The sequence below is a fragment of the Hippocampus bargibanti genome, linkage group LG06 (assembly GCF_051943395.1).
Source record: "Hippocampus bargibanti isolate YZ-2025 linkage group LG06, ASM5194339v1, whole genome shotgun sequence".
NCBI lineage: Eukaryota > Metazoa > Chordata > Actinopteri > Syngnathiformes > Syngnathidae > Hippocampus > Hippocampus bargibanti.
In genome coordinates, this window is record NC_142739.1 from 13,159,091 (window position 1) to 13,180,000 (window position 20,910).

The 20,910-nt window shown below is 42.6% G+C and overlaps 1 protein-coding gene across 2 annotated transcripts in view; it reads right to left on the reverse strand.

The window, feature by feature from the left end:
- Positions 1–1,471: 1,471 nt before the first annotated feature.
- Positions 1,472–20,910, reverse strand: part of hdac9b (histone deacetylase 9b) — a 32,174-nt gene continuing 12,735 nt past the window's right edge. The window contains exons 4-12 of one of the 2 annotated variants that reach the window (XM_088998641.1): positions 19,853–19,976; positions 19,617–19,738; positions 15,755–15,868; positions 14,075–14,190; positions 11,979–11,993; positions 11,505–11,627; positions 10,893–11,070; positions 10,547–10,761; positions 1,472–3,291 (exon numbers count right to left, since the gene is read on the reverse strand). In XM_088998641.1, coding sequence (XP_088854767.1) covers positions 2,962–3,291; positions 10,547–10,761; positions 10,893–11,070; positions 11,505–11,627; positions 11,979–11,993; positions 14,075–14,190; positions 15,755–15,868; positions 19,617–19,738; positions 19,853–19,976 — 1,337 coding nt within the window. In that variant the 3' untranslated portion in view covers positions 1,472–2,961. The remainder of the gene's footprint in view (positions 3,292–10,546; positions 10,762–10,892; positions 11,071–11,504; positions 11,628–11,978; positions 11,994–14,074; positions 14,191–15,754; positions 15,869–19,616; positions 19,739–19,852; positions 19,977–20,910) is intronic. The other variant, XM_088998642.1, reaches the window with a different exon arrangement.

Genomic DNA, 20,910 nt, shown 5'->3' on the forward strand with positions numbered 1-20,910 from the left:
AACATGACAAGATGAAACAAAGCTGACAGGGTGATAATAAAAATATTTAGCAAAATTCACTGCAGCTTTGGCTACCTTTTGGCTTCGGTGTGATAAAAGGGGCATCACAGCCATGGGGGGTGTGCATGTTTGTACATGATAGTGACCCTAGAAGATTGTGATTCAGAAAACGTAGTCTGGCCACGCAACCAATCAAGCATAGCATGTCATGGGCGGGGGAACTTGGTGTGGGTGGAGTTGACTATTATGAGGTGCTCAATGAATCACCCACAATAATAGCAACAATTCAATATCAATATCACAAACAATATCAATAAAAAAATGACTCCATATAATGCTGATTGAAAAAAAAAGTGGAAGCAAACCCTGACCCGAACATTCTGCATGCTGTAGGCAGGGGTTCATGTGAAGAAATCGGGAGCACAAAATAATGTTTGCCTACCAGATATTTTGAATGATATCTTTCCTCTTGATGGCAGTGTTTCATAATTATGTTATTTTTAATGTATTTGATCATTTAGAATTATATCATCATCAATGCAGTTTTCTTTTTTAAATTAGATTAGAAAAAACAATAATTATCAATAGACTAATGTAGTACATTGTGATTCACCTTGCTTAAAAAGACGTATTTGTGTTCTTTGAATTGACCACTCCCTTACACACCTATAGATGCCTCGTAATATGCAGTGTGACTGGGAGAGTAGCCAGTGACCTTTCACGGCAATTAAAAAAAACATTAAAATCAGTTCAAGTGGGTGCCAGTGTATAGTGGCTCATCTCCAAAACAAACTCTTGTGTGTCCAGTTCATGTTGGCCTCAAAGGCGTTGAATACCGCAGACGGCATCTCAGGCCAGCGCCACTCGCTAAACGTGCTGTGAAATTGCCTGAGCTGTGTTTGAGAGCATGTGTGTAAGTAATACATCACCTCACCTTAACTTGACTAGACTAACACTGCCATAGTCTCCCCTGTTCATTCACTTCAAACGGAGCATTCGGAGAGCTTCTTAAGCCTCATGTAAAGACTTGACATAGATGCCTGCAAATAAATAGCTGCATAAGCGTGGGAAAAAAAGCCCATTACAGACGGTTTGTGTAAATTTCAAGACATTGACTGGGGGACTTCCAGAGTCGAGGGCCCCAAAAGATGTACAGTTAGTAAAAATGTGCCTCAAAAGTCAAATACAATTTAAAATATAATATTTCATTAATATCAGAAGAAGGGGTTCTCAAAACAGTTTTAATCCTAATAATTACCACATGCAGGCCTAAATGAGACAGGAATAATATTTCTTCTGAATATCTCAACTTAAGTCATAATTCAGTCGAAAATACTTCTATAGAAAAGTACTTACATATTAACTTACATGTTTTTAAAACGTATATTCTTATTTTTTAAATCTGTGCGCCTCTAAGTCTTTCCACACTAAGTTTTCAAAGTAATCTACAAAGATGCAAGACCTTCAAAGGTAAATTACTTTTATTTATTTATAAAAACTGTCACACAAGGCCAAAGAGAAAAAAAGACCAAAATGTAAAAGAACAACAACCAAAAAGAAAAAGCATATCCTCTTCCCTTTCGACAATGCACGGCCAATTCTCGCATCACAGTTAAACCAAAGAGGCAAGAGAACAGGACTCACGTTGTTCTGACGGTATTTACTTAACCTAGCACAAGAAAAACGGGACAAGGTGACATGTACAGTTCATAAGACGGACAGCTCACGTGGATCCAAATACAGACTCTCACCAGCAGTTTTACATGTCATCGACGGTACAAATGGAACGGGACGGTTGACATGACAGCTATCCAATACGTTGCACTCATCACTTTTAAGTCAGACCATACGTGTGGCAATGGGCACTTTCATGGGATCAAATGAGAGCGAAAAATAAATAAATAAATCAAGGTCCCATCTTGTTTTTTTTTTCTTTATGCGTTACATCAAACCTGCATGTTGAGGTAAGCATGTCACTGGGGAAAAGAGAGGAAGCCATCTCACATATATAAGACTCCCTTGACCGTATCCCCACTCACTTTGTAATTCGCCTTGACAGTAAATCAATTGTGAAGCCTGGCCCCTTCGACTCATTACTTAGTCCAAGCCAAGGCCCTCCTCTCTCGCAAACATTCTTGCACACATGAATCACTCCAACTCCTGGCTTCGAAAAGGCATTTCCTGCCCGGCCCTGGCGCTCGCTCCTACTCCTCTGCTGAAAGCTGGGCAGGAGCTTTTTGATTTGGACTCGCGGGGAGGGGAGCTCAGCTAACCCTGGGACTAGAATGCGAGAGAGTGTTGCGTGATGCATGTACACCCGAGATGGGGGATGTGGGAGTTTTAGTGCTTGATCCTAAAAACTGCAATCCGAGCAGTGGACCGTATTCCATCGACATCAGTCAACATGGGGGAGCGTTTTTGTGACAGTATGTTAAAAAAAGTAGATTCTGGCTAAGACAGATGTTCAACTTTTAAGATGGAATATCAATGTCGATTTTCCAGAATAACAGGATACAGCCCCACGCCCCCATCCCTAAAACACACCGCAAAGATTCATGATAATATTCATTGCTTGGGGAGCATTTAGTGGTGACAATGTGCACGGCGGGAGCGCAAGTTGGCTCATCCGCATCGTCCACCTGCTTATCCTGTCCCTTAGAGCTGCTGTAGACTATGATGTTAAATCCACAGTACATGTACATTGGGCATGTACATCATCTTCTGTCAGCCAAGCAGACTCCAAACGACCATAAGCAGTTCGTATGTCTTTGTATTATGTACACAACAATGGAGCCTACTTATTTACTACACGAGTCTCAAAGGGAGTGATGTACGAGGCAGAAAATGAGTAGAAGGGCCTACAGTGCCGCCGTGTGTGTCTGTGTGTGTGTTTATACACTACAGGGATGTGCTGTTTGTCTCTCTGCGAATGTTGGAGTGTATGACGTGCTTGCCGTCATCTCAGATCATGGCTCGTATCACCAGCCTCCCCTTAACCTGGTGAAGATAGGTGCTCCTCTCCGCCTCCAAGCCCTCCTCCTCGCTATCCAGGGGTTCCTCCTTCACCTTGATGATACCATAGTGCATATCCGGGAGCTCCACGCTGGAGCCGCCACTGCTGCCGCTGCTATTGCTGCGGCTGCCCAGCGTGTGCTTCCGGATGACTCCTCTGGGGGGCAGCCTGTCCTCCTGCATGCGCTCCGGAGGCTCTTCGTGCTCTTCCCGCTCCTCCTCGGACTCCTGCAGGTGCGCGCTCGGCTGACGTAACTGCTCAATGGACTTAGACAGCAGCTGCAGAACACAGTAGAATATATTGCTTGTACATGCAGAAGCCATTTCAGACATGTCATTGAGACGAGTTAAACACATCAATAAAAAGGTGACAATTCTCAAGATCAAGTAATTAAACTATACATAAATGTGGATTCACGACCATGTCTCCATAGATGGTCTTATGGGATTTAGTCGCTTGGTATGGGGTGTCACGATTTGCAAGGTGATGGTGGTGGTGAACCCCAAAAAGGCAGGCAGGAGGGAAGAGCATGGTGTATTTGAATAATTGTATTAAATAAAGTCAACAGGAACAAAAGTGATCAGAACAGAAAGGTCCAAAGTAGCAAACAAAACCATGAGTAAAACATGACAAGATGAAACAAAGCTGACAGGGTGAAAAAAACAATAACTGGACACTTAATGGTCGTGCTGTGAGTCCTTTTAAACATAATAATAAAGGCTTCAGAGTGAGTTTATTTTACCTATATGTATGATGAATCGATGTTTGATAATTTCATTGGAAGGGGACTTGACTGCCTGCTAAACAAATTATCTACAGTTAGGAGGCCTTTTATATCAATATGCCTTTCTTGATACTTGCACTATGTACAGTTTTTTTATGAAACGGTTTTTGCACATTTACAGTATACAGTTGACATTTTTATTTTGCTATGCTTAGAATATCTTGTTTTCTATCCTTTCACCCCCTGACCCCATCCATCCCCTTTCAAATTGCTGATGTGGAGCGCAAATGTCACATCTCGTTGCCATCCGGGGCGCGCCCCGCCCCTCCTGTCACCTCCTCCGCCAATCTTGGGAGACGGCCCCTCCAATCATCATTCACCTGGGTTCCCACAGCTGATTGTCATTCACTGATTGTGCCTTCTGCCTATATCTGTCTGTCGCTCACTACCGTCTCCGTCGGAGTATTTTTGGACATTGCCGTTTCCACTTCCGTGTTGCCAGGTTTGCTGTCATTTAGTTATCTTCCTCCACTCTTCCCTGTTTGTTATTTTTTCATGCGTGCCTCAGTAAAGACTTTTGTATCCGAGTATCTGTCTCGCCGTGTATTTTGGATCCACACTCCCCGCTGTCCTTTCGTCACTCGAGCCCAGCCCTCGAGCCTCGAGTGACGTGACAGCAAATTTCCCCATTGTGGGACGAATAAAGGTTTTCTGATTCCGATTATAAATACAGTAAAGTCTCGTTATATCGATATCGGATATGTCGATAGTCCCGGTTATATCGATACTAATTCTATGTACGCACGGAGAAAATTACATGCAAACAGGGTTGGATATATCGATAGTCCCGGTTATATCTATATTTTTTCGGACTCCCTTGAATATCGATATAACGAGACTTTACTGTACCTCCATTTACCAGAATTAGCTTGTTTCGCTCAGCCTTTGTAAACACGTGCAAACTTTTCCCAAATGCCGAATATCCATTGCTGCCTGATACTATTGCAGGCACCGCAGGATGTGTTAAAAACAACGACCCCTGACAAGCCTTCTGGGAAATTAATTAGGGCAATGTTTCACTGATCCTTCGCTGTAAACACTCAGGGCTCATCCCTGATTAGTGGCCATTTATAACCTCCGCTTTAAGTGGATTTACCCCACGATCTCATCGCGCCGGATGATCACAGCCCAGTTCGCTCACTGGACGTTCTTTTTCAGTAAATTCACCTTCGTAGGGCTTCATATAATGTACATCGGTGATTCCAATTTTGAGAGGTCACTGCTGTGCCAATGACCATTTTGTGTTTGGGAGCCTTTTACTGAGCGAGTTGTTTGTTCTGTAGACACAAAGCGACATAAGTCTTCTTGTGCCGGTCCCATGCCCGGATAAATACAGAGGGTTGTGTCAGGAAGGGCAACAGACATAAAAGCTTGGCCAAAACAAACATGCGGATCAAACCTCTAAAGATGGAGGACACTGATTTGCTGTGGCGCCGAAAGGAAAAGAAGAAGACTTAATATGTCCCAAATTATTTATATGCTACACACACTTTTTTTTGTTTATCTATCTATTCCAGTGTCTATTGGAGGGGAGGTGTCTACACTTGACGATTGAGGCCGAGCATCTACTTGTGACTGGAGGCCATTTTTGGAAGAAAAAAAGGATCATCATACATTCTACTGAAAGAAATCTCTAATATATACTGTATATGCCTGATTCAGAAAGTTGCAGAGAGAGAGAGAGATGGTGATAAGATGCACATACACCAGTTACCACTTGAACTAGTTTTGGGTTTTTATTTCCTCCTCAGTGGTTTCCAGTGGTGTCCAGTGTTAGGACACATCAGTGCAACTCACACAATGCCGCCTTTCACAGTCTCGGTCACCTCACACGCGTCCCTCACCAGAATAATTACTCTCTTGTGTCTCGGCGAGGTGACCTTGGCCAGCTTTCAGAAAGACAAATATTGCCACAGAGGAACAAAATAAATGCTGTTTTTCCCCCTCCTCCATTTGAACTTAGCTGAATTGAATTTCACAGTGTTAGCATGTGAACAATACTGGTGCCTTGAGCTAAGATAACAGAATTAGTGCAGAAGAAGCATTTCTTCCACAGTTTTGAAGTTATTTTGGCAGATTTCACAGCAGCGGAAAAGCCGTAGAGAGCAGACTATAGGCTAGGCTAGAAACTTCATCAAGCACAGAATCATAAATAAATAAATGAAAATCGCATCTGGATTTGTCAGTGGCAGGCCGTGCACATCAATCCTAGGCCTTCAGTGGTGCTACCTCTGAATCAATTCACAGTTGCCACTGTAAAAAAAGTGTGGTGTGATTTACTACACGTCCTTTACTGTACTAGAGGGTACAGTTTATAGCCAGGAAATAACCTGTGAAGAAAGAAATACTGTCATTAAACTGTTTGAGTTTTTACCAGCAATGTGTGGATTCATGATATAGGGTCAGAAGTCACTCTTTCACACCACAAAGATGATTGGTGATGGTTGGCGAAGTATCAATAATAACCTCATAAATTGCAATATTTTGCTAGTCAGAACTTTCTTAATGATGTCCGTCTAGAAAATGGCATTAACAGTAAATCTGCAACCAAATCAATTTCTTTTCCTCCTTTGGCCATTTTGGGTTGAAAAACCACTATTAAATCAACACAATGTATTTACTTACTCTCTACTGATAGTGTGCTAGCTCTGGCCAGTATGCACTTATCACCAGCAGGTAGTGATACTATGATTGGCAAGTCAGTAGCCAATCATAGTTTGCGAAAACTGACGTTTCCAGTGCCTGCAACCAGGCAATGAGTTGCCAATTCGAAATCTGATTGGTTAAAGCAGGGGTCCCCAAACTTTTTCCTGTGAGGGCCACATAACTTTTCCCTTCTCTGATGGGGGCCGGTGTCAGTTTGTAACAGAAAAAGTGTGACGATCGTAGGGGAGCTTGAAAAATTTGTTTTCCAGAAAGCCAGACATAACCAATAACCCTTTCCAGGTTCTTTACAGAAAAAAAGTCAGGAAACAAATAATAACACTATTAATGAAATAAATAATAACTAAATAACCCTCTCTGAGTTCTTCACAGAAAAAAATCAGGAAATAAATAACACTATTTATGAAATAAATAATAACTAAATAACTCTCTGGGTTCTTTATAGAAAAACAGGAAATAACACTATTTATGAAATAAATAATAACTAAATAACTCTCTCTGTGTTCTTCATAGAAAAAAAAATCAATGGGACATTAACTTTCTGTTGTGCCATGCACAATCTTAACAGATAAAAAAGTGCAGCTCAGTTGTCAGAGCAGAATCTCTCTAACACATATGAGCAGTCTCTTAAAGTTCTTGTGTTCCTTCCTTTCTCATCAACTTCCCTGTGAAAACCATTGCGTGTTTTTTGATGTTTGGATATGTGTCGTTTGGGAGGGCGGCATAGAACTCAATGAGACTGTTGGGCTTGAATGCGTCTTTCAGACCATCACAGTTCTGTAACTCAGGTCCAACTTCTCCATGGTTTGGTACACTTGGTCAAAAATATCCTCTCCCGTTGTAGTCCCTCTGAGACTTTGGAGGGCTGCAAGCTCCTCGCATATCTCAAAGTTTGCGTTAACTCCACGAATTAAAATGAGCAGTTGCGCTGTGTCTTGCACGTCCGTGCTCTTGTGGCGTCACACGTGTGTATGATTTTGAAGTACGCCTTTCAACCCTTTCATGTCTTTCAATTCCTTGATCTCCTTGCGTCTCACCCTGACGCATAGCACACGCTTGAAAATTGTATAAAAGGAGCTGTCGCGGGACAGAGAGATGGGGCGAACCACGGGGCAGAATCATCTCAGACTCATCTCGGACTCACAGACTCAAAGCGACTTGCTCGACTCCACGCCGCAATCAAGCTCTGCGCATCACCTGCCTGGGAGATCTGACAACGAACCTACTTACAAATAAAGAGAAACATCTCATCTCATTTTCCGTACCGCTTATTCCTCATTAGGGTCGCGGGAGCCTATCTCAGCTGTCTTCGGGCACGAGGCGGGGGACACCCTGAATTGGTTGCCAGCCAATCGCAGGGCACACAAAGACATACAACAGTCACTCTCACACTCACACCTAGGGACAATTTGGAGTGGTCAATCTGCCTGCCATGCATGTTTTTGGAGTGTGGGAGGAAACCAGAGGACCCGGAGAAAACCCACGCGGGTCCGGGGAGAACATGCAAACTCCACACAGGGAGGCCGAACCGGGACACGAACCGGCGACCTCTGCACTGTGAAGCCGGTGTGCTAACCACTCGACTACCGGGCCGCCCTAAAGAGAAACATCAAACTCTTTATTGGCGAGCTAGCCAGGAGCATTTTTTTCCGTCCTCCTCAGCCCAATCAACTCTCCAAATGGAAAGAACCAGATTTCCCAGCCGCCCGTTAACCCAGCATCTTCACAGCAAGACCCCTCGAGCCGAGCTCCCGATGGGCCGCCACCACCCGTGGGCGCCCCGACCTCACCGTGAAACCTGCTGCACCCAGATGGCTAGCTGCATCGTATATGTCCACGATCGCACATCGTCGGACATCGCTTATGTCCACGATCGGACATCGTATATGTCCACGATCGGACATCGCTTATGTCCACGATCGGACTTCGGGAAGACGCTTCATGGCCGACACGGCCGCCGACGTCAGCGTTCTTCCTCAGCGTCCTGCAGAGCGCCATGGCAGCGCGATCATCGCCACCCTCGCTGATGACCGGCCTGTCCGTGCCCAGCAGCATGGCCAACCCCACGCACCTTCGTCCTCACAATCCCTCATCGATTCTCCGACTTCACCGATCCCAGCCGAACAACTCACGGTGAGAAGACCTTCTGGCATCGACTCGACGGCCGCGAGGAAAGTTTCCATCGATCGACTCAAACTGGCAGTCGTAGAGCACTCTTTGCCGTGCTCCCGTACAATGACTTCAGGCACTACGAAACTTCCTCGGCAACCACCCCACCGACGCCTGCCATGCCCGGTGACCGTCATCTAGCCTGGCCTCACCATGTCGCAGAATGACTTTTGTTTTTATTTATTTTTCCTTCATCGCTTTCACGGACTTCGGATCCAGGAGGGGAGCCCTGTGGCGTCACACGTGTGTATGATTTTGAAGTGCGCCTTTCAACCCTTTCATGTCTTTCAATTCCTTGATCTCCTTGATGTGCGTCTCACCCTGACGCATAGCACATGCTTGAAAATTGTATAAAAGGAGCTGTCGCGGGACAGAGAGATGGGGCGAACCACGGGGCAGAATCATCTCAGACTCACAGACTCAAAGCGACTTGCTCGACTCCACGCCGCAATCAAGCTCTGCGCATCACCTGCCTGGGAGATCTGACAATGAACCTACTAACAAATAAAGAGAACCAACAAACTCTATTAAAAATGAGCAGTTGCGCTGTGTCTTGCACGTCCGTGCTCTCATTCAGTGCTAATGAAAAAAGTCAAATTATTTCGTCTTCTGCTGCAGCTGGGCATATACATTCATCCCGATTTCTTCACCGCGTTGGGTGATTGTACTCGCCGACAGACCTACGGCATTATATGCATCTTTCTTCTCGGGACACAACTCCTCCGCGACAGCATCCATACATTTCTTAACAAATTCTGTCCGTGAAAGGCTTATCGTTGCTTGCTATCAGCTTAGCAACCCGAAAGCTGGCCCGAACGGATGCCTTCAGCTGAGCTTGGCGTACAAATGTATTCTGCTGAAATAGTAGTCCACTTTTTGCTTTGAGAGTATGTCTGCTCGTATTTGGCCTTGCAAGCTATCGTACTTGTCTTTGTGACGGGATTCATAGTGTCGGCGAATATTGTATTCTTTGAATACCGCCACCGCCTCTTGACAGATGAGACAAACTGCCTTTTCTTTGAATTGAACATAAAAATAATCGTTTGTCCACAGCAGGTTAAATACCCTGCATTCTGAATCAATTTTTCTCTTACCTAGCCTTTTCTCCATTATTCCGTTCGCTCTTTGACAGGAAGGTTTACAAAAGAAAACGGGTCTGGGACCAAATAGAGCGCCAAACGGAGCGCACCTGAATGTACCACCGGACTCCCCTCCACTTCCTCATACGTCACTTTCTTGTGTCGCGTCGCATTGTGACCAACTCCTTTAGCGTTCTATTGTGAGCATGCGTGTTTGTATTGTTCACTCACGATTATAAACAACATACATTTATTACATTAATTAAAATAGGAACAGATAATGATCGAAAACCGACCTTTGACTTGTAAAAGGATTTGTTATTTTTCTGGAGGCCAAATAGGAAAAAAATCTGATAGCATCTCTGGTATTGTTCAGGGGGCCGAGCCAAATGTGCTGATGGGCCGGATACGGCCCACAGGCCGTATTTTGGTGACCACTGGGTTAAAGCAACAGTTTCATCAACACTTATTTTATGCTTCAGGCCCTGCAGAAGTGATTGTGAAGGCATCCAGGTAGATTTCTGACCCTGCTAACAAATGATGGCTGAAAAGTGATTGGTTAAATGCTTAAATACAAAAACACACATCTGGAAGCAGCGCAACAGAGAAAAGTATTGAAAGGAAATCGAAAGAAATTTTGGAATTATGGTAAAATATAATTAACATCAGTCTGTGATTCAGATACTTTTAGGCCAGCAAAGAAGCCTTTGCAGGCGTTGACAGTCTGCCACTGGGATTTGTATCCTGAGAATAAATGTAGCTTGTATTATAGGAGCTCACCCGTCCAGGATAAGCACTGATCGAAAGTGATATGCAGATTGAAAGATACTGACAAACCTTATTTATATGGACCTGCTGTTGGTATTGTTTCTGTTTCTCCATGAAGTGCTGGTGTTGCTGCTGGATGACAAGTTGTGCCAGTGTGTTCTGGGGCAGTGGCGCAGAGTGGGTTCTGTTCAAGGGCCGATGTTTGGGTAGTTTTGGGCGACCGCTGGACGAGCGATCCTTCACAGCCAGAGGGGACGGGGGGTGGGATGGCAAGGAGCCTGCACCTTGGCAAAGTGAACAAACAAACATCTTGGATTTTGGCATACATTTTTTTAATTTTCAATATATTGATCTATTTGATTTGTACATCAACACGCTGCGATTCAATGTTTATCATCACGTAAGATTTTCTTACCAGTGGAAAGCATCTTTTGCTGCCTCATCTGCTCCTTCTGGAGGAGATGTTGGAGTAGAGCCTGGTGACTGGGGCTCACTTTGGACTCCAGACCATTTTGAAGAGGCACGGGACCTAGGAGATGCCCCGGCAGTCCATGCTTGCTCTCCGTTAATCTGTCCTTCAGGCCTGCAGACGCCTGAAAAGTGAACGTATAGGTGGTGACTCACTTCATACATCACACGCCAGGCTCAGAATAGTGTAGTTGCATGCTGAAGTATGACCATAGCATTAAAAAAGAAACAGTTAATGTTTAAAAGTCACTGCTGTTGTTGACCAGGCCGATTTGGAATGTGCCACAGCTGAACAATGATAAATCAGGTGGCGGGTTATCAAGACTTGTACTTGAGCAGACTTGGGCTTTTTAAAAATGTGGTGATAACTGAAGTGGAAGATAAGAGCACGCTTCACACGAGACATGACTTGACAATATTTATGTAATGGGTGATAAAAATCTTTGGAGGCCACAGAGGTCAATGGCCTGTCTGTGGTCACATGAAAGCTGCAGACAGGCACAGATGGCAGATTTTTAAGATACAAAAGCATTCAATTTGACTACCTAAAGACACTTACGCTCATAGGTGAAGACGCAGCCAGAAGGCCAAAGGAGATATTCGGTAGGGATGGAGATGTGTACAAGCTCAACACGGACACGGAGCTCTCTGGTCGAAATAACCTTGGCTGTGAAGGCCATCGCTATATGATACAGGACACAATCAAAAAGAAATCCAAGTTCATTTTCTAGAAACATAGATTGCAGCAATTCCATCAATGTTGTCCACTAAAAGTTGTAAAAGTAGTGTTCCAGCCTCACTTCTAAGTTGGTACCTGCCAAAGTGCCCTCTAAGCTACGCACTTGAGAAATTGGACAATTCTATGACCCTTTCAGCGCACATGATGACAGCGGGCGTGCACCACATTCACTACAAATCTATATACAGGACACCAGACTTCAATTACAAGTATCATTTCTATGACCAAGGGTGCACACTTGGTTGCTCTACGATAGTGTGATACATATATTGATACACAATCATTCACACTCACCACAGACGAGAGGCTCTGGGCGACACGCGGACGGTTCCACTCAGGAAGTCCAAAAATTGACATAGTTTATTAGCCCCTGTGTGGCTCTTCCACACATTTAAAAGTTAGGTGACTCGTCATTTTTGTGTTTTATTAATTAACGTGTTTTCCATTATTTATCAGTTGGCAACGTGGGATCAGAGTTGTACAGTCTGACTTCATCAATTACGCTTAAAATAAGCTGTGTGTTATGTTTTTATTTTGGTTACCATTTGATTGTATTCCCTCTCATGTACCCCCCTTTCTCTTCACCTACTGTCATTATCCGTGTACTTTGTGTTTGACCAATCAGCTCTCTCAACCATTTGTCTCTTGTTCAGGTGATTCTTGTTGTCTCGTCACTCTGTATTTTCTTCCCTGGATTCTGTTTGTTAGTCTTTGTCAGTTCATTGTGAGTGGTTGTGTGACCCTATTATGTTCGATTTTTTTTTTTTGTTTGCTATTTGAGTTTCTTACGATTTTCAAGACTTTGTTTGAGTACTTCAGTGACTTCTTTTATTTCAATGAACTCCTGTTTGTATTTTTGTTTGTATATCAAATACATCTTGGTCAGTCCAACTCGCATACTACGAATATTCATCTTTAAAAGATGTCTCGAATTGTACTCTTTGGCATTCGACTCAGCATGATTGCGACCTGATCTTGGTTTCACTCCCTGGTGTTTTCTACTATCTTTGTGACTGCGTTATTTACTGTTTATGATAGCTGCCCATGTTAAGCGCTTTGATCCAGCTTTAGCTGTTGTTAAAGCGCTGTATAAATCAACATGTATTGTATTGTATCATGCAAAACGTGACACTGTAAATTTTTATTTGTGTCAGAAACCTCCATTTTGACCTGCAGGTTATTTGATTTTTTTTCCCACATCTTTCATTATGTACCTTGTCATGACCGCATTTTTAAATTGGTATGACATTAGCTTGCACAATGTGTGTCTGATTCCTCACAAGGAATGCTCAAGGAGTTTGTGAGAATGCTCAGACGGATGAAAAATTAGAGGGAAGATCGGTCCCCACTCTTTCGAAGGACACCACAACTAGGGCACACTTCCTGTGCCCAGCCGAAAAGGCAACCAGCATGTGGTCTTGGAACAGCCTTGTTTATCCTTGCGACCCCTGTCAGTACTCAGTGACCTGTATGTGGATATCCGGGCCGTATTCGACCCGAGGGACGAGTCCCCTCTGAAAAAGGATACCTAATGTAACAGTGCATTGCTTTTGCAACAAGCATGAGGTCTACAGGCAGCTCCACTCTTGGCCAATGACTTTCATGAGAGCTGCAGCTTGCACTGAAACAATAGCAAGCTTGTGTGTTTATGTTGCTCGTATGTGGGTGTCTTTTTGGCTACCAGCGCCTGGGATTTCAATTAAACGCCACAGTTCGTTTGTCTCCCTAAGCCCTGATGTCAGGGCGTCTCTGCATTCTCAGTCACTGGAGGTCCTCGCGAGAGTCAACCGCTATGGTTCAGGAAAACACAGCTGCTATGTTGAGATTGCAAGTTTCTCTGTCATATCTGCCACGCGCTATAATGCTTCTCTTTGTGAACTGAGTCCGAGGGATCCATGGGCCAGAGCTCATCCTTGAATCTATCACAAAAATGCCTCTGAGGAGGAGCAAAGGCAGACCAATGACAAAAATATAATGACAGGCCAACAGTGAAACTCACAGCCAAACTCCAGTTGTAATTGTGTGGAACATCTGGAGGAATAATGTGAGCGATATAAAAACAAGCAGGATTCAAACTGTTGCTGTTGTTTGCTCTTAAACATTCACATTTCCTGCAGAATATGTTGTTTTAACACAAGTAAATCTAGCCCAGTCGGACGCGTGGGTCAAACTTTGCCTCTTTAATGTCGGTGCAGGTAGTCATTTTCACTGGAGCGGAACAGACACAGGGCAAATGGCTGTTTTTATAGCTGTGAGCAGAAGGGCAGCCTAGCATTCTGTGCATTCAGCTCTTTATTCGCCTCTCACATTTTACTTTTTTAAACATGCATTTGCTAAAGTTTCTACATTTGGTAAATAAAAGCCAACCCTGACATTAGGGGCCAATGTACCTCCGTTTTTGTGGTGGTAGGCAAAGAGGAGGGTCCATTTTCTGCTCCCAAGGCACTGGACGCTCCGATGGGAGAGCTGGGGGCCGAGCCTGGGGCACTTTTTGTGGGCGTAGTGTCTACAGAACACATAGGAGTTCGATTAGACAGTATTTATACACATGTACACTATCACACAAACACTTTGAAAATATTCAACTAGTACCCTCCTTTGACCACAACTATAACTGACTAGTTTTGTTCCATTCATCTGATGAGACCCAATACAATTGTTAGTGTATATTAAACAAACTAATTTACATGGAAAAAAAGAAATGTAAGACTTGACATCTCGAGTAATTAGGTGCACAACAGGGCATCCTCCAATTGTTTGTCATGTAATACATTCTACCAATGTTCCCTCTAATTTTTCATGAGTCTGAGCAGACACACAAGCTCCCTGAGCACACTGAGGACCACTGTGAGCAACATCGGATGTGTACTCGCGATGTGTCGCTCGCGAACGAGCCGGTTCCTAGAGCCGAATCTCTGAAGTGAACGAAGAGAGCCAGTTACTAACAAGGAGTCGGAAATGGGAGCCGACTTTTTTTGCCCTCTAACCCCCCCCCCCCCCCCCCAGTCTTCGGTTAAAGCCGCACGTGATTGGTCGATATCCGTGGTAGAGGAGGGAGGGGAGAATTACAGACACACGCAGCAGTGAGGAGAGGGAGGAGGGGAGAGGGGTTAGGGTAGACAGGTGGACAAATGTTTTCACATTATCTTGTTATTATCATTCAATTATTATATTTTTTACTAGTTGGTGTGATAGCATTCTTAATATGAACAGCAAATTACTGACAGCTGATCAGCAGACCAGAGTAACCACAGGGAAAGTGAAAGTTTGTGGATGCTCTCTGTGCACATATAAATCAAGCCATATAAATATAAATACAGTAAAGTCTCGTTATATCGATATCGGATATATCGATAGTCCCGGTTATATCGATACTATTTCTATGCACGCACGGAGAAAATTACATGCAAACAGGGTCGGATATATCGATAGTCCCGGTTATATCGATATTTTTTCGGACTCCCTTGGATATCGATATAATGAGACTTTACTGTATTTGATATAGTGTATTTTTTACATGAGGTATTTTTTTTCACATAATTTAACATGATTTTTGGTAGTTAATTAATTTAAGCAACAAAAAAACCAAGGAGCCATTTGGGAGCCAAAAGAGCCGGAACATTTTAGTGGGCTCTGATAAGAGCCGGAATTCCCATCACTCATGTGTACGCTGTGGCCACACACCAGTTTCACGCCAATATCACGGTGCGTATGGGCAGGGCACATTCGCACCGTTCTGCTCCGATTGGCTGCGTAGCATACGTGAACTGTATGTACGGCATTATTGGCTGGACACCTGTCACTCATTGAGTCACATTGCAAAATATGCACTGCATAGATGTTCTTGTGCGCTGAGGAACATTGCATTCTTCTAGTTATTCATCAGACCCTCCGTCTGATGCAATGTCTTTCTACTCAGTAAGCTATGACTACATTAATAAACGTTGCTAATCACCTCCCAAAAATGTTCATAATGTCTGTTTTATTTATTGGGCCTGGGCAAGTATGCCGAAAATTGTGTCCAGTTTGTGTAGGTTAAAAAACAAAATGACGAATTGCCATTGTCATACCCATGAGCTCCAGTGCTCTCTTCTTGTAATGTGTTCCCTTGAGCATGGGGCTGCTCCGCCTCTCAGCTACTTTCTGTTTCAGTCTGGAACGCACCTTCAGATTGGGCTCGGAAGCTAAAACAAACAAGAAAAAAAAGACAAAAATAGGGAGGGGACCATCAGCTTACATTTTTTCCAGTTCCTTCCCTCAATGTGAAAAATCTTGCAAGGCAATGGTGTGAGCAGGTCAAGCAGTGTTTTTTTTAATCCAGCCAATATAATGGAACGTGTGAAAGCAAACAGGAGCATCATAAAATAGAGGCTATAAATCAACTCATTCTATGATCACAATTGAACAATAGTCAGTTTCGAGAAAAAAATCCAAACATTTTTGGACCCAATAAATGACTCAGGATCCGGGCTATTTCCAACTCATCTGGACTAAATTAGTTGACGAAACACTGAGCTCCAAGTGAAATTCTGCCGTTACCTGCCACCCTGGTGACCACAATCTGATACAGTAGCAACAGTTAAACTAACACAAAAACATGGCAGATGTTCAGGCTCTCCCCAACACCTCCCACCTCCTAATGCAAAACAGAACTATCCTACTACTCAGTGTTAAACGGCCAAGCTTAACCTGAGCCAGACCCAATCAATCAGCTGTGATAGAACAGCCAAAGTTTCTCCTGTGAGACACAATCATTTTTGCCTTTTCACCTTCTATTATCAACAGTTTTCAGAGGATACAGTAGATAAAAATTAGTCATATTTCAGACAGACAGACAGACAGACAGACAGACAGACAGACAGACAGACAGACAGACAGACAGACAGACAGATAGATAGATAGATAGATAGATAGATAGATAGATAGATAGATAGATAGATAGATAGATAGATAGATAGATAGATAGATAGATAGATAGATAGATAGATAGATAGATAGATAAATGCTGGTACTTTAAAAGCAAATATGTTTATGGCTGGCACTGGACTTGCTAACCCACATAGCCAAAGGTAGAAACAAAACTCTCTCAGAATAAAATGGGCATCTTGCTGCATTGAAATTATGCAAACCTGTTATACAACACCAACTTATTTTTAATTATTCAGTTTTGTGAATCAATATTTGAAGAGTTATTTTGGTGTTTACATTGTGCAGACTATCGCACTGAACATGGATAGCGGGGGCCATTACTGAGGAGTGCCGCAGGGGAGGATGGATATGGGGGTAGTACCAGTGGGTGGATGGGGGCATAGTGGGCCAGATGGTGCTATTTCTGGTATTTGTCAAAGCAGCCAAAGCCTCATTCCACGTTGCGTGGACCTCTAATCCCGTGGGTGTGAGGACGAATGAAAGCTTGCAAGGAAGGGAGAAAACAGGCAGCAAAGAGGAATTGGAGGGAGTTCTGTAAGTCCACTTTACGCCCCACTGACTTGATTGCTTTCTATTTTTACACATTGCTGCCACCAACCAACATATGCCAATTGGTCACCACGGGAACGCCAGAGAGAAGCATGAGAAAGTACACGTTCTCATTGTTCCCCTAGGAAAGACAAAAACACGTTGATGCTCTGAGATACAGGAGGCAATTATAAACGTGCAGTCAAACCATTATAATGGCTCAGGTGGCCGAATAACTTGCAATTTTGTCTACATTTTTAAGAACGACATAGGCATCCAATTCAGTGATCTCGAAAAAGAAACCCACAACAGGTTTTGTAGCTCTTGTATGCTATGTTGACGTCAATAATAATTACGGTATGTACACGGAACTATATTTAATCCTGTCATAAATTTAAACTCGACACCCAAACAATAAACACCCTCTCTCTCCAGAGGCCCTCATGTTTTCAAAAAAATAGTAATGAGTAAAGAGTATTGCCGCCTTCTTCTTCTTCTGGCTTCTCCCTTCAGTGGTCACGACAGCGAACCATTCCTCTCGCAAATAAACACATTAAATACTCTCTGTACTATTCATGTTTTTTGTCTTTTTTAAGATGGGGACATCTTCACATAACAATGTAATGAAATAGCAATACATTTTTCAGTAAATAATAAATGAATCCTATTAGTTAGGACAATGTTATTTTTAATCTAGCCATATCACATCAATTTGGCCACTTAAAACACAGTCACATGTTATTTGGCAACCGACTGCCTTATTTCTTGTTAAACTTGGAATGGGTTGATATTTACTGGCTTAGGAAAAGACACAAAGACTTGTGAAAAGAAGTACGTATGCCAAAAATTATATTTCAGACAAATGGGATTATGTAGCTCGTTCAGAATAAACAATGAATTTTGCCCTTTGGCCGAAGCAAGCAGTCGGGTGTCTCAAGCAGTGTGCTTGAGTCACCTCCAGCTTGTTTTGAGAGAACTGTCTTTTCTTCAACAAACAATCAAGGTCCTGCCTGCCTTTGCCAGGCGGACCTTAGCTACACCTGCCAATCAGACATCAGTGGCAGTCAGTGGCTGGGAACAACACCACCTTTGTGAGTCAACCACACGTGCCATGCTTTTAAAAGAACCTAATTAAGACAGACAGGAAGTGGAGGAGGAAACACTGAGCAGGAAATTACCACATATAGATTCGGGAACCCATGTAGTAACATGTACCGTAGTTTTATCAGTGTGAGAGGCGCAGTGTTCATTTTCGAGCAGACTACTTGGCAAATTCAAGATTTTGGATGTGGTTTCCTTGTTTTGTTTTTGTTTTTAAACAGCCAGTCTTAAACACATTGTGTGGCTCCAAATAAGGAGGCGTTTCTTTATTTTGAGTTTTACAAGTTCCTCATGTTCCTTTATGTTTCTATAGATTTTCCTTACGACCTTTGTTGTATTTTAAATTGATCTTAAAAGATAGAATTCCTTTGAGTAATGTCCAAATTGGATATAACCACGACAGGCATGTAGTTAACTATACTCAACAAGTAGGATTGTCTTGGAGTGTAATTAAAGTGAAGCAGAGGGGGAAAGAACATAATGTAATTTAAAGACCTCATAGCGGAGGGTTTTTTTTCCTATTTTTTTGCCTTGCTAAATCTTCTGCTTGTGAAAACTAAAGAACGAGAATTCCTTTTATTTATACAGCCTTCCCCAAAGGAGTGCTCAAGCTTTAAACCCACATTTTTTTTTTTACCTTTCAGTGGGAACCTGTGTCCATTCAAAGTTGCTTCCAAAGCCCAGAGAATGATTTGACTGCTCTTATTCCTGCATGTTGCACTCCTTTTAAGTTATGAGTACAGCATATTATTAGTCATGGCACTAACAATGACCTTAACAACAATAGTATTTCTCAGAAATTATTTCAAAGTGAACAATGAAATGGAAACAACTAAAGAAGGAATCCAAGTGTCCTCATAGAGATATTGTGGTGAGCCCTGGAGGGGTGGGGGTGAGTCATAATGAGACTAACTGATGTTATTAGTAGGTCATCAGCAACATGGAAACACTCAATGACTTTGCAGAACTCTTGATTGACGAGGGTCAAAAGAATCTTGTTCATTACCCCCATTGTCGGAAATAGTGGTACAATCCTTTTTGTTACTTAAAGTACAAATTGTGAACATGTATACTTAATAGATTACAGCATAACTTTCTCTTTCTCTTTTGCAACACAGAACGAATAATGTAGTTTACATGTTGGAAAACCAGTACCTCATTAGGTATCATCCGTGTGACGAGCACATCAATCACAAAAGGTCCAGTGATATACTTTTGACAAGTGTAGAGTAGTGAATGAGAATTGACAAAAGTAACTGAATAGTTGCAACAACGTTTTCCCTAGTCTACTTGCAGTTTTGAAAGGCACTTATAAATACGATGTATTATTATTATTATTATTATTATTATATGAGTGCATTTCAATGAGCAGACCTGTTTTCCTCAAGGGGAAGTCATCCTTGCCATCAACAGGTGATGGCAGAGTGTAATGGCATATTGGTGACATGCCACCCAGAGGTGGAGAGCTTTGATCCAGAGAGGTATGATGGGAGGACCTGACCACACAAAACAACAAAGAACACATGAGTGCAATGTTGTCATAGGGATGAAAATGCACAACTTAAAAGGGGTTCCAGTTTATTTAAGACAGCCGGTATTAAAGTAGTTACCTGTACCAGAGCTTGGGGTGAGATGTGAATGAATGAGTGAGGCCATTACTAGCAGGGTCCTTTGCTGATTTGCTCAACAGAAACTCTTGGAGTTTCTGTTTCACCTCCGTACTGGCCACTGCACCTGTGAGACCAAAAGGTGCAATAACAAAGATTGAGGTTACCCTAAGGATACATGACTTGGGATGTAAACAGAGCAGCATATAGTATCAACATTTTAATGAAATGATCTGAAGTATTCGTTTCTCTGAGACTTCCTCGAGTCATGTAGAAATATCTCCCCCTAGAGGCCAACCACAACATTCGATTCCAAAAAAAAAGAACACTTCTTGGAGGCGGACAGTTCCAGGGCATCGTTTCAAATTACCTGACCTGACAAAGTCATAAATCCCATCCTCTATTATTAGACAGAATTTTAAAACAGAAACGAAACCTCAGATCCGACACTATTCTCATTGTTCTATTAAAAGACGAGTTCAACCGAATTCAAGATTAAATGGCACCAAGAAACCTCAGCTATATTTGTATCGCTTTAATTATAGTCTTCGCTGTAATCATCACCTTGGGATTACAGGGATCTTCCCAGGATCTTAATTTTACAATCAAAGTCATCTAAAAGGCAAATCTGAAACATTGTTAAAAAAAACATGCTACAACATGTTAAACACTTTCTTGTAATGTCCTTTACAATGAGTAAAAGAGTTTATTATATGTCAAATGCTCAAATCTTTGTTGTAATTTACTGATTTAACCAGTATAAAAGTTGACATAAATGATAAAAGAATGATTTATCATTAATAATAATGAGTATAATATATATATATATATATATAGATCCTCCAGGAGAGCCAAATTGGCCTGATATTGGGCTTCCTGACTTGCGAGCAGGGTTTTCAAAATGTCTTCCATTTTTGTAATTGAGGAGATTTTCACTTTAGAAAAACATAACACAAACCATCAATGTCCATGCACTTACTAACGCTTGTCCAGTGCCCGCATCCTCCACCATATGTGATATCATGAGAGGCGAGCTCTCAGCAGGACGGGACAAGAAGTGC